Source organism: Uloborus diversus, chromosome 1 (genome assembly GCF_026930045.1).
Source record: "Uloborus diversus isolate 005 chromosome 1, Udiv.v.3.1, whole genome shotgun sequence".
In the NCBI taxonomy this organism is placed as follows: domain Eukaryota; kingdom Metazoa; phylum Arthropoda; class Arachnida; order Araneae; family Uloboridae; genus Uloborus; species Uloborus diversus.
In genome coordinates, this window is record NC_072731.1 from 259268388 (window position 1) to 259282982 (window position 14595).

General features: G+C 34.1%; 1 protein-coding gene across 1 annotated transcript in view; it reads right to left on the minus strand.

Moving 5' to 3' along the window:
• The window catches only part of LOC129220341 (nose resistant to fluoxetine protein 6-like), a 93734-nt gene that overhangs the window by 36252 nt on the left and 42887 nt on the right, over positions 1-14595 (minus strand). The window contains exons 5-6 of the mRNA XM_054854748.1: positions 11848-11957; positions 5232-5411 (exon numbers count right to left, since the gene is read on the minus strand). Of these exons, the coding sequence (XP_054710723.1) occupies positions 5232-5411; positions 11848-11957 (290 nt within the window). The remainder of the gene's footprint in view (positions 1-5231; positions 5412-11847; positions 11958-14595) is intronic.

Genomic DNA, 14595 nt, shown 5'->3' on the forward strand with positions numbered 1-14595 from the left:
AAATATGGTAAACTAATGCACCATTCTATGGAGTCAGAAAACTAGTCTATCTTTTGATGCAACATGCCACAATTCTTTAGTGTAGTTAAAGAAATTTCACATAAAACAATAGCATTTAACATAGTTATTCACACATTTTAACGATAGGATTTTTGACAATGGGGTTGTTTACTTCAGTCAAAAGAGTACTTTTAGTCACTGAAATTGATAGAATAAGCAAAAAAAAAAAAGTAACATTGACCCAGAAAATTCTTTCATTTTCCCAACAGTTATTTTTTAATTAATTTTTTTAAATGTCCGATTTTTGAAACAAGGCGTGGTCTTGATGACGTCACAAATGATGCTCTTTGGCGCATTTTTGTATCGCGATTCCACGTTATGATAATAAAGAAGCGAATTAAAATTGTGCTCTTCGCTTGCTATCAACCCTATCGTTGCCAATACACGTGAGTAAAGATGCGAATTAAATATTTTACTCTGTGAAAATAGCAACACAGAATGGCATATCATCATTTGTGATGTCATCGGCAAGAAATGTAAACAATAAAAGCACACCGATTAAAGTAATTTTTTAAAAATATCAAACTTAAACAAATTATTTAAAAAATGGTTAGAGCCTATGTTTTTAAGCATGTTCTTTCAGAAAAAATACTTTTAAAATTTTGGAATCGACCCCATTATCTTAAAACTTAGCAAATTAGGCTTTTGAATAATTTTCACCAAACTGCATCTATCATTCTTATCAAACATATGCAATGCAACCATTGCAATTCATGCAATACGCTAAATATATATATATATACTAGGTGCGTCGCCCGGCTTTGCACGGTGCGCCTCGAAAATAATAGTTATGTCCAGTGACGCGTGTTCAACAATCAGACTTGAACAAAAAAAAAATCAGTAAAACTTTGCGGCAGATTGCGGGAAAATAACCAAAAAGTAAACATTTTAAAACCCCCGATTGCAGGAAAAGCCTCAAAACAAAAACTTTTTTTTTTTTTTTTGTTTATATTCGAGGGAAAAAATGGCAACAAATCTTTCATTTAACGATTTTCTTCACGCTACAACTACAAATTTTAATAAAAGCAGTGTTACGGAAAGATGAGATGAAGCACTGAATAATAATTTGAATGGAGGAAAGCCTTCGAAAAAATAGGGATTTTATGTCGAAATCTAAGTGTCATAATGAATAATTTTTAATTGATATCTCCGCTAATTCTTATCGGAGGATTATGTTAAATAGCCAAACATGAAGGCGGGAAGATGACGAATCCATCGATATTGTGCGTTCATGAGGAGAAGAGACTTCGGAACGCCTTCCCGAAAGCAAAGCTAAGTTTAGCGCGGGGGTGATCGCTACCGCTTTCAATTGAGACAACCCTAAATTTGGCGGGCATTTAAATTTGTAAAAATGTCTTTGTGTTCTTTCCTTTCGTTTCTAGCTTCGCGTAATTGTCGTCTACGGGGAATCTATACTTTTTAAACTGAAAATTTCAGAACGAAAATATTGTATTTACAAAAATAAGTAAGGTATTTTGTTTTCCGAATGAAACATTTCTATTAAGGATAGGCTTTCTGAATTTTGAACGATATCCTTTTAAACACTAACGTCCTATATTCGAAATTGCAAGTGCGCTGATGAAAAAAAAGGGGGGGGGGGACAGGAAAACTTCATTGCCACACAGACTGTGGCATTGAAATGCTTAAGGGTTGCGTTCGTTTTGAAGACTTAATATCTCTCTCCATCTCCCTCTCCCTTTTCTTGAGGGGGGGGGGGGGGGTGACTCAGTAGCTCTTACGGGTTGGGTCTTTTTGATGCATCTGTATGGGTTGTACAAAATTTCAGATCATATAGAGTGGATATATAATCAGTAGATCTACAGTAGCTGTTATTTTTGAAAAATGATGAAAACATTATTCGAAAAAAAGTTGCCCCCCCCCCTCTCCCCCCCCCCCCCAAAAAAAACTTGGTTGAACTAAAGGCGGGGACTGGGCAATTGTTCCAGAAAGGATTTACATGTGAGAAATAAAAGTAAATGAGAAAACAATAAAAAATCAATCTGAAATATTTAAAGCAATTGACTATTAAAATCAAGGCTATTTCTCTAAGTATTGCTTGAATATTAATGTTTAGAAATATGTAATAATTTGCGATGCGTTATAAAAAGTGTCTTTGGTTTGAATACTGTTTTAAAATTATAGGTTCATCGGTTGGGTCCGGCTTAAGAGATGACGACTACCCCCAGGGCGAGTATTTTCAAGGCGGGGGGGGGGGGAGGTAACCAACTTCGTTTCGGGGGGGGGGGAGGCAGAAACGAAGTTAGTTATAACACTTCAGTACACAGTAGCCTAACGTAAACACGGATTGTCCATAAAGGACGTTACACTTCACCTTAGCCTCTCCCCTCGTCACATCTCACGCAATGTTCGATGAACATATTGCTATAACGAACGCTTTTATTTGGACCAAAATATGTGAAGTCATATTTCTTATAATCCCCTCCTTCCCCCTTGAGACTAACTGTCCGAAGTTCATGAACCCCGAACCCTCTCTCCCTACCCCTTTCAAGCGTGACATCATTTGTGAACTACTCCTTAGGTTTGCTCTAAGTCACCAAAATCGCAGTAACAATTGTTTTAAGGGAAAAGACCGGCTCCCCTCCCCTCCTTCCTGGATAGCTCTAGTCACAATTTGTTTATGATCATGTATGTTTTTAATAAAGAATCATATCGTACTCCGGCAAGAAAAGTGAGGCAATTAAAAATCTGGGAAAACCGTACCGGCTATTGATTTAAAATCTAAATTTAGTGCTTTTTCTCGACACAAAAACCGCAAAGTTAGCACACCTAAATGGTGCGGGGGGGGGGGGGGGGGCGCAGAAACGATTTCATCAATAATGACACATCATTAAAATTTCATAATTTGGAAGAATATTTTTCGAGCTTAAAGTATGCATTATGTATCTATACTTCAAAAACTAATTAATAAACATCACATAATAAGTTGAATGCGCATATTGTAATGTTTGAGACTAAATCACTTAAAATTACTATTGCGTCAAACCTTAATTTTCTCCATTGCTGTTTTTTTTTCTTGTGGTTGAGTCAGTTTCCTTGCCAGTGTGGGATATGTTGAACAACTGAATAGGTTGACTATAGCAACGTTTCTTGATAAAAAATAACGCATTTTACATTCAGAGCTAAGGACAGATCCAGAAACTATTCAAGGAGTGGGCGATTGATTTCACACCCTTACCCTTTTATAAATTCGCAAACCTCCACCCCCCCCCCCTTTCCAAACACCATGAAAGATCGTCTCATTTCAGTTATTTTGGGAAGGGGAGGGACTTCCTTTTCTACAAAATTGCGGAGGAGTGTACCAAACCCCATCCCTTACCTTAACGCCATCAAAGGTGTCCCATTAAAGTTCCTCTTTTTTTGGGGGGGGGGGGGGGGGGGGACTTCAATTTTCCAAACTTTCCTTGCCCTTGAACCCTATAACCCTATTTAATATCATCTAAAATCTTCTAAAATGGAGTTTTTGGAACTTTGAAATACTTCCTATACGAAGTTCAGATCTCTATCAGTAATGTGTTAAGAATAAGATATGCGCTACACTTTCATTTTCCAGACAGCAAGAGCTTCGTCAAACTATTGAAGATAGGCTAAAACAATTTTCAACTTCAATATCAAAGACATGCCGTGGAAGAGTTCTGCATCTCGACTCAAGGAAGGGGCGGTCGCCCCATCGCCCCTCCCTTGTGTCCGTCCTTGTTCGGATCTGTATTAGAATACGGGCAACAAACTTTTGCCTGTTTTATGATCCCCACACGTAACGCTGTTCCGTAAAAGTACTGGAAGAACTGAATTACTTTTAGAGTAATCGAAAAAACTTGAATAAAAAAAAGCATGTATATATTTTTTCGTATTTACAAAAATAAATAGGTTAAAACAGTAACATAAAACGTTGTTTCATGCACTTATTCAATTATTCTGTAGATAACCATATTGGCATGTGAAAAGCTTTAATTTTTGTTTTGTTCCTTTTTTCATTTCTGAAGAATAAAAGCCATATTGGAAAAAAAAATAGTACTAAAGTATTGAAATGTGTCACACAGATTGCAACTTACCTACTGAGGCTTCCAAAATTGTTCGTAGGCTTTAAATGTGTATGGTTAAAAATGAAGTGCCTAGGAATCGAAATAGTAGTTCAATACTTTTTCATACTGTCTCTACATGATTACATCAATTCAACATTTTTTTTTTACAAAATATTGACTGTTTGAAATGGGCCAAAAATGAGGTGACAGAGAAATATTTTCAGAAAAATTCGAAATTAAAGTTATCGTCTGTCGTTTTCTTTCTTTCTTTTTTTTTTTTTTTTGTTATTTTTTCAATGCGGTGATAGTTAAAAAATCTTTTGGCATTAATTTTTGCTTGTTCACTTTACAAATCTACGTATTATTTTAAAAATGACTCGTATTTGCAAAGTAACAACAAATACAATTCGAAAACGCATTAATTCTTCATTACATTCGAAGCAAAACAGTTCGAAATATTGCAAAAGTAGTTCATTTATCCCTTAGCACTGTGTAATATTTAATAAACGCTTTAAAGAAGAAAATCGGATCGAAAATAAGGTGAGAAATGGTTAACCAGCAAAGTTAACAATATGCGATTAGAGATTTATAATTAGAATACCTATGAAAAACCCACGTTTGAGAGCTGTGAAAGTTTCAACAGAATAGAAGGAAAAATTTTCCTTCCAATTTCACCTGCAACTGTTCACCGTGTTTTCAGAAAATGTTTACTTAGCGTGAAAGACAAAGTTTAGGATTTCCTTCGTAAAATCAATGATAAATTAACCCAAAACGTATAGAAATACACTGCAAATCTTAAAATACTTTTAAGTCGAACAATTGTCTTAGTAGCACACCTTTTTTTCGGGAAAGATTGTGGGAGGTAATTTCTTAGAAAATTATAGAACACTCGTCTTCTTACAGCGCGATAACGATAGCCAATTGCAACCTTTCTCAGTGTTGGTCTGAAGCCTCATTTCTAAAAGACGCATATAGAATCTTCCGATACCACGTGTTGGGGGCGTGGCCAAGTCTCAACTAGTGAAAAACGGACAATACCTGGTTCGAAGGTCCGTTCACTATCGTTCGGGAGAAGAATCTTGGACATACATAGATACGCTCAGTTTTTAATTATATAAGAGATGCACTTACTGAATTTTTGAAAATGTAGAAGATGAAGATGACCGTAAGTGTGACTGTAAATCGTTAGCATGACAGTGATGGGCCTGAGTCCGCACAAGCATTTAATAGTTTCAGTACAGTTCTCGGTATTTAATACTTCCAAAGCATTGTTGTACAGTGAGGTGCTCCTTGCGACTTGAATTAAGTAATCTGGAAGAAAAGAATGTTATTTCAAGTAAAGAAAATTTAGATGCATTTAGAATTTAGTATCAGAAATTAATACATAAAGTTAAATGAAAAATTATCATATAAGCTTTTGTGCTACAATATGATTAAAGTGGAAAACCAACGTAAATAAAGCACAAATTTTGAAGAAAATACAGCATATAGCTATTTCTATGCTACAATGGTAACACAACCATCGTCAGTTCGCTTCATGCACTGTTGAAGAGGCTCCATTGTAGCCTTGAAATAGCTATATGCTGTATTTTCTTCAAAATTTGTGCTTTATTTACGTTGGTTTTCCACTTCAATCATATTTACTAATAATAAAGCTGAAAGTCTGTCAGAATCGCTGTCTGTCAGGATCTCTGTGACGCGCATAGCGCCTAGACCGATTTTCATGAAATTAGGCACAAAGTTAAATTTGTAGCATGGGGGTGTGCACCTTGAAGCCATTATTCGAAAATTCGATGTGGTTTTTTTTCTATTCCAGTTTTAAGAACAAAATTATCATAAGATGGACGAGTAAATTACGAAATGATCATAACGTAGAACCGTAACATGGGTACAAGCCAATCGGCGAGGAAATTCACCATACATTATTTGTAAATATACAGGCGAATTTAAGATCCCAAATGCATTTAACTGAATTTCTTGATCTTATAATCGTCATAATGTGTATCTGTAATTGCCATCGTCATAGTATGTATTTTTAGATGTACTTGTTGCGACTTCAAACTTGTTTCTTTTGTATTAATTCATTTACTAAACTAAATATAGAAACATGAATATCGTATGACTTATAACGTAACGTACACATCGTAACTTCTCCATTATCTCAGAACGTAAGCATATTATTATTTTCTGTTTCTAAATTTGCTAAATATAAAATTTGAAATAAAACTAAGAAAAGCTTTTGGGCCATTCCACCGTCACGTGCGGGACAAAAATACGCTTAAATTTCATTAACATTTCGTCATATCTCTTCATATTTTAATGAAACGGGGATAAGAAATTTTTTAAATCTTTGCATTTGATACAAAGATGCTCCTGACACAATTATATTTTTATCACAAATTCTGTTATTTAAAATAAAATTTATTTACATGCGTCACGTGCGGGACATCCCAAGTCAACCTCTGGTCACTTGCTTATGAATAAGCTCATTTTTTTGCTCTATTAATACCGCAATGACGAAACTTATTGTTGATTTTGAAAGCTATGGTTCCAACGTAAAGGAAACATGTCTCATTAGTTTGCAAATAATTATTTAAACCATTGGAAAAAAAATGTATATGCCGATTCCATTGAAAATGGTCATTTTGTCCAGCTCGTGACGGTTCCTATGCTTCATAAAACAGAAATACTTTTTAGAGAAAGCTTTTGCTTAAGAAGTCACACATGCGTTTGTTATTTCTTCAGCAACAAAATGTTGTTCATCCTTTTAAATTATTATTTTTTATGAAATATATGAAGCGTCACGTGCGGGGAAAAATTAACCTTTTCCGTGGAATGGCCCTTAACTAAACTGGAGGGACAACATATCAAGAAGAGTCAAGATAAAAAGAGATGCAACAATACTCAGAGTCGTTCATAGAACAAAAGACACCCAGGGTGAATATGCCTCCATACCGCCATCTATGATGTAAGTAAAACTTAATACACTTTTAGAAAAATTGAAATTTTTGCTACCTTCAATTTCAAAAACTCTTCTCCTCTTAAAAAGTTTTTAAGTTTTTTTTTTTTTTTTTTTTTTTCGAATTCAGGCAAAGATGTTGGTTTTCTTTAAACTTATTGAATATTAAATTCTTGTAGCAGTTTCGAGAAGTTGCGTATCAAATAAGTATCATGAGAGCATCGGGTGTAACCATAGAGTTAAGAATTATCTTCCTGGCCTAACTTCTATTCCAAACCTAAGGCTCAATCTTCAAACTTCGACCCTCATTCTCTATTCTAAAACTCCTAGGACTCCTACTTTCCTTCCGATGGGTACTTTCTCTTCTTTGTTCTTTTTTTTTTTTTCTTTTTTAGCCCACACGAAAATCTGTATCGGTAAAACTGATATAACATATTATCAGGCACAGACAAAAACTGTAAAATGATTTTTCAGTGCATATAACATATAATCCAGGCTCTGCTTCTTATTATTTTTGCAGCTAGAAACGAAACCGAAACCACGAAATAAAAAAAAGAAGCGGCAAAGTTTGGTAGCGCCATCTACACGAATGCGGGGAAAGAAATGCGTAATTTAATTCCTTTAAACTTGCAATGTTTGGTTTTGACAAGAACCCAATCAGGGTACAGGGAAACAAGACCTGATTTTGGTATAACCCCATTAAACACGCCTAAGGGGCCCCACAGCTTTGGGGGTCCCCGGAAAAAACGAAATTTTCTTTTTAGACATGTAAATGTTTTTAATAGTCTTGAATCTAAATATTATTCAATTATAAATTTATTCAAGTGAATGTTGAAAATATTAATAGTTATTTTTGTCTCTCTTTCAATCAGAATTATGAGTTCAGTGGCTAACTAACTCTCTCCCATGGAGTGAGACAATTATCAGGCTGAGCGACACCTAGCGTAGAATTAGGTAGCTCACATGTCAGTCCATGTTGGCATGGAGCTCACTATTGCTGCTTATGGCATTTATTTTGTTTCTGTTTATTTACTTTATAAGTGAACTGAAATAAGCACATTTACCAACTTTTGCAACATTTCCTTTTGTTTACTACCGCCTGCGCAACTGAAAAGTAATTACATGTATGAGACCACGGATTGACGGGTCGATTTTGGTACATATGTTTAAATTCAAAATTTTATTTTCTTTGCTTCTCAGAAAATTGATGGTCGAAGTTCACGAAATTGTTTGAAAATCCTCATTGAGATACAGGCTCGAAAAATTATTCTTTCACATTAATAATGTGAAAGGTAAAATGGCGCTATTTATTTGAAGTTTGTTCTTGGTTCCTGAAGCCTAACACAGTTTTTAAAGAAAGGCTAAATCCAAATTTTATCCTGTATTTAGTTTTTATGCATATTTATTTAGTGTCAAATACGATAAAAATATTACGTTTTTTTATGCCTATGAAATGTGTTTCTTTTAAACTTTATTTACCTTTATCAGTAGCACAACCATAATGTTTTTTCTCTTGGATCTTTCGAGGTTCTTTCCGTACAGAATCTCATTAACGCACTAGAAGAAGAACTAAGATTTAAAACTAAGGGTCCTCGACTATTTTTCAGTCCAAACCCCTACCCTTTCTCTGAATGTACTTCCTCTTACTACAGAGTTACTGTCAATTTTAAAATTCAATTGAATGCTTAAATAAAAATTTGTAGGGGAATTAAATAGCGAATACCTTTTATAAACTTTGAAAAAACAACCGCACATAAACAATTGGAGCATATTCTATTCATTACTTCATATTCACGAGCAGAGTTGTTAATTTTTTTAATAATAAGTTCAGCAGGGGTTCTCCCCCCCCCCCAAGAACAAGTACGCATCCCCTTAAATATCCCGAAGCCCCCCTCCCCCAAAGAACGAGTCTATCCCCCCCCCCCCCAAAAAAAAATTTAAAAACCCTTAAAACAACTCCCCTAAAAATTTTAATGGCTCAGTCTGCGTCGTCTGCCCTGGTTGCCTCTGCTAACTGCGGAAGTGTTGCTAATTATTTTGGTGCTGCCATCTAGCGAGTGGAAAAGCTTACACAAAAGGTACCACCGCAATATTCTCAATTAATATTAGTTTCAAGGAATCTGGAAAATGAAATAAAATATGAAAAATGAATATATGTGAAAAATGAATGTCCAGCATTCATTTGAATTTTGGCGTCTTGAATTAAAAAGATGTTTTTCGCAATCACGAATTGCGATAGGACACTACTCGTTGAGTTTCTTGTTTCTTCAAATGGAATGGAATGGATTTGGCCAAGAAATTAAGATCCGACATAAAGTTATAACTGTTCATTTTCTAGTGTGAGGAATATCCATGAAAAAAAAGGAATGGTGATTAAAATGAGGTAATAAAAATAAAAGTTTTATGTCCAAAATCAGCCAGTACACTTACCATAAAAGTTATTTAAAGCGTATAAACCTTATGTATTTTTATTTCTTATCAATCGAAAATGATGGGAGTTAATAATTTGGAAGTTTTGTATGTAGATGAAATTTTGATTTTTAAGTTAATCTATGTTGATGTTTTTTCTGAAAAAACGTAATTTTACACCCCTTCCCCCGTTTTTTAAAAAGTTAAGCTTTGAATGAATGAGAAACCGAGATTTGTTACCATGGCGACGAAAATGTGTCCTCTTAATAAATATCTAAACAGCGAGTCAGTTTATTCTGGTCGTCATGGCAATGTGAAAAATCAGAGCAACATCCTCTTTGATCAAGTGAGGGTAAAAAGCAGTTCGTGATTGCTCAAAAACGTTGTTTAGAGCTAAAGAATATTTCTTTTTGCTTGATTCGCTCTAAAATCAATGACATTTAATAAGTATATGATTCCTTTATTACAACACTCAGAAATTGCGGTTGATCTTAACATCTTTACATTTAGGTTAACTCTAAACCAGTTTTAAAAAATGTATTAAAAATATGAGAGAAGAAATAGGGAATATAACAGGAAATATCCAACGTTGTTTAGCACAAATAAACAGATTACAGAGTTTATTTGTGCTAAACAACGTTGGGTATTTTCTGTTATTCCTCGGCACAAAGGTATTTATTTGGCGGTAGGAATTTTGTACGAATAGCTTTTTGAGTAATCGTCTATATTTTTTTTCTCTCAATTTTTTATTTTGAAATTTACTAGCTGCTTTAGAATTATCCTAAATATAAAGATGTTAAGATTTTAAGATGTTAAGATAAAGATGTTATATGAACTGTATTTCCTGAGTGTTGTAATTAAGAAATCATATACAGTGAAGCCTGTGGAAGTTGACCACTTGCGGTGCACTGATGATGCGGTGCATATGATCAACATAAACAGGTGGTCAACTTATAGAGGTTGAATTATATGATATAGATCTAATTCTGTGTCTGAAAATAGCTGTCAACCTAGACAGGTTGTCAACTTACAAGGCTGGTCAAAAACTTTACAGGTTTCACTGTACTTATTTTATTTTTTTCATACTTTTTTGTGCGAACAAAGTTATAAAAATAGTTTTTGGAATTTTCTTTTTTTCAGTTTAAACAGTTTTTTTTTTTTTTTTTTTTGAAATTTATTTGAGGAAAAACTTTTTGACGTGGCGGCTCCAAGGTCGGACGAGCGCCCACGGCTCCGCTTTCACTTATACTTAATACTATGCTGTAGTGAAATAACTCATACAATAATTGGGTTATCGTCAAAAGAGAATCTTCAAAGAGCAGTTAACCCCGAGGGTAACCCCCTAATAGGCCCCAGGGTGTTTTGGGATTTTGATTCAATTTTACGTTCCTTCTTGTTCAAATTTTAAATTGCTATTAAATTTATCGTCTACCAGTATGAAAGAGCTGCCTGTGGCGCCTGTTGAACTGAGTTGTGAAGCTTCATTCAATTTAATTTAAATTGTTTGAATTGTCCAAGTTTAAAATGCAGTTTATTTTAACGTTTCTTAGTATACAGTAGAATACCTTTATAACGCCGACCTATATAACGCAATTCTCTATAAACCGCACAACTTTTCAGAAGTAAACAATAGGTTTTGAAGTCTAAAAAATCCCTCTGTTTTGCTTTGCAATCATAAAAATTAATAGGAAAATTAATTTTTTTTTCAAAGCTTTTAAATGAAAATTAATGCTCACAGTAAGCAGAAAATACCGGATGGCTCTTGAAAATGCAGCTTTTATGCAAACTATGAAGCTAGCAGAAGTGCAGGATAATTCACTTTCTTTTAATTGTGATGCATATTTATTTGTGAAAGACTAATTGTATAATTAGTGCTTTTATACTCACTATAGATAAAACTCATTCTGAAATGCTAATATGTATCTATATTCTGAATATTAGTTTCATAATTTGTGAAATGCTCGATATAACGCTAAAGTTCTGGTCTCAAGGTGTGCGTTATAACGTCTTCTACTGTATATACATACATATATATATATATATATATATATATATATATATATATATATATATATATATATATATATATATATATATACATATATCACAAAAATCGCATAAAAGTTTGCGGATCAGAATTTCAAAGCCCTCGTAGAAAATGTTTCACTTCACAAAAAAAAAGAAAAAGAAAAAAAAGAGCTCCGCGTAATTTAAATTTCTGCGAATATAAAAGGGAACGCTTTTAAAGGAGCTCATTTAGAAAGATCTGCGTGGGTGTAGAAGCAAGGATTAAAACTTTGGTCTGAAAACATAAACAAACAACATATAATGAACAAACAAGTTTTAAAGTAAAGAATATTAAGTTTCAAAATCTCTTACTTCTGATAGCTGGATTTGTTTTCGAAATTTTGTCCCTCTTGAAAAGCCTAAGGAGAACATCCAGAGTGGTACCTATGATCATTGCGGCTAGAATGACGCTGAATATGCATCTGAAATATTAGAAATTAAAATATTTTATTAGAAAACTGAATGCAACAATTATTAGGGGTGGGGCGAGATGTACTTATTTGGACACATGTAGGGAGGATGGACGAAAAAGGAATAGCTAAAAGATTATTCGAAGACATTCTACGAAAAACGGTCGTTTTCTCCCTCATGTGACATCTCATGTATTTCATTATAAAGAACAATTTACAAGAGTACATAATGAATAAAAATTTTTTGCTTAAGAAACCTCAAACGTATATGTGGTTTCTGAAGCAAAACATTTGTTCATTACCTTTTAAAATTATGAACTTTTAATGAGCAGTCACGTGCAAGACAAAATACCCCTTTCTGCGGAATGATCCAGTTTTCTTTTTTTTTTTTTCTAAGTTTTATTTCTTAAATAATGAGATATCTTTCCTTTACATTGGAGCCTTAGCTTTCAATACTACAATTTGTTTCGTCCTTTCTGTATTAATAGAAAAAAAATATTAAGTAAATTATGTAGCAAATATCAAGAGGTTGGCTTTAGATGTCCCCGCACGTGAAGCGTGCAAAAGGATTACATTCTAAAAAACAAAATTATTTAATAAATTAATAAAGGTGTCAGGAGCATCTTTATAAGAAAGTATACTTCTACTGTTTAGTTAAAATTGCAAGGTATTTAACAAAATGTTAATGAAATTACGGAGACCGATTCAGGTGCGGATCCAGGTGGGGGTCAGAAATGTCATGACCCCCCCCCCCTCCTTGTGACCAAATATAGTTTAAAACTGGGTTTGGGGGACTTCTATTTCAAAAAATTCTTCCACGAAACCCCCCCCTTCCCATTTTTCCCAAAATTGACACTTATGACCCCCCCCCTCCCTCCCTTCCGGAAATGACCCCCTCCAAAACAAGAAGCTGTATCCGCCCTTGAACTGATTTTTTCTCACGTGACGAGGGAATGACCCTAAGATGGAACCCCATGAGGTCAAGGTCACGAGGAAGACCTAGATAGAAATGCACGACACCGGTAGAAACAGCTATTGGAAGATACCCGGTAGAGGAATTATCATAACGTGGATAATCCCAAAATGACGAAAACATTCCCTTCAGTTTACCGTTTTTGCTCCTCATACACATAGTTTTATATTTGTAATGAAACAGTTAATCACTCGTCGAATTGATTTGAGGTTGCCTAGTTAAATAAATTTAATGTTAGTTAATGACTTTTAATTCTTATTTGCCGTATTACTTGATGTTTTAATAGTTTAATTTAATTATTTGGTAAAGTTGTTCTTATTAACCCCCGACACACAAAGGAAGGGACTTATAAGTTTGACGTATCTGTTTATCTTTGTGTCTGTTTGTGCCACTCTAGCGCCTAAACGGATGGACCGATTTTGAAAAAAAAAAATGTTCGAAAGGAGAGTTGATCGAGAATGTTCTTAGCTAGGTTGCATTTTTGGATGGCATTAATTAACGAAGATATTAATTAAAAACATCTAAAAGGATGTTCGCGATTTTTGCTTTGAAAACATAGTTAAAAATTAAAAAAATTAATACCAAAATAAAGAGATTTTTTTTTCGGCGTCTGATAGAATGTGTTTGGAACTTCCATGTTTCATAAAATTAGAAATATAACGTTTTTTAAAGCAGGTTTCAATAACGGCTAAGCCTTTGTTCACGCGATTGATCACCGAATTCATTGCTGGCCGACAAGGAAATGAAAAGCAATGATTTAAAATGATATTTTTATCTGTTGCCAGTTTCTATTCAATAGCAAATAAAATACTTGATATTGATTTTTAATAGAATAAGGGGCTTTTAAAAGTATTTTCAATTTCCCTCTTGATTCAGCAGTTGCGATTCAGTCGTTTTTTTTTTTTTTTTAATTTAACGTTGCTTGTTTTAATATAAATTTTAGTCTTGTTCAATGATTTTTTTTGTTTAAAAATTGAACGCTAAATTATTTCAGCAATATTGATTTTGGCATTGCATAACATCAGCGTTTTGCATTTTATCACAAAAAACAAACTTAGCAATAGAGTGCGTTAATAGACGTGTAGAAAGCGACTTTCTATCGAAGGTTTCTGTCGTATTGCATATACAAGTACTATGCACGTACTCACACACAAAATTTCAAATTATAAATACTTATGTGTGTTTCGAGTAGGGAGCTTCACTCTGTGCAAGGAACAGTGAACGCTCAGGTGTATATTGGCATTTTGGAGGAGAAATTGCTTCCCAATCTCCGGAATCACTTTACTTCAGTTCCAAACGTCATTTTCCGGGATGATTCTGCTCCGTGCCATAGGGCAAGACTGGTAAGTAACAACTCAAAAACCTTTATCCTGCCATTAGACTTAAATTGACATGAGGTTAAGTACTTTTTTTTTCTCTTAACTCACACGCAGATTCAGAAACTAAAATATGAGCATGGGATCAACAGTTTGCCTTGGCTTGGAAACAGCCCCGATCTAAGTAAACAATGACCGGATCCCTGCTGTTAAATGTTTATTTCATAAGTTTTGCAGAATTTCACATGCATTCATAGTTCATCGCTCGACCAAAACTTCTCACATAATCCCATTGTTGTGAAGATACGAGGATGATGCAATTTTTTTTTACCAGCACTGTAAGTTAGACATCTTGTGTGCG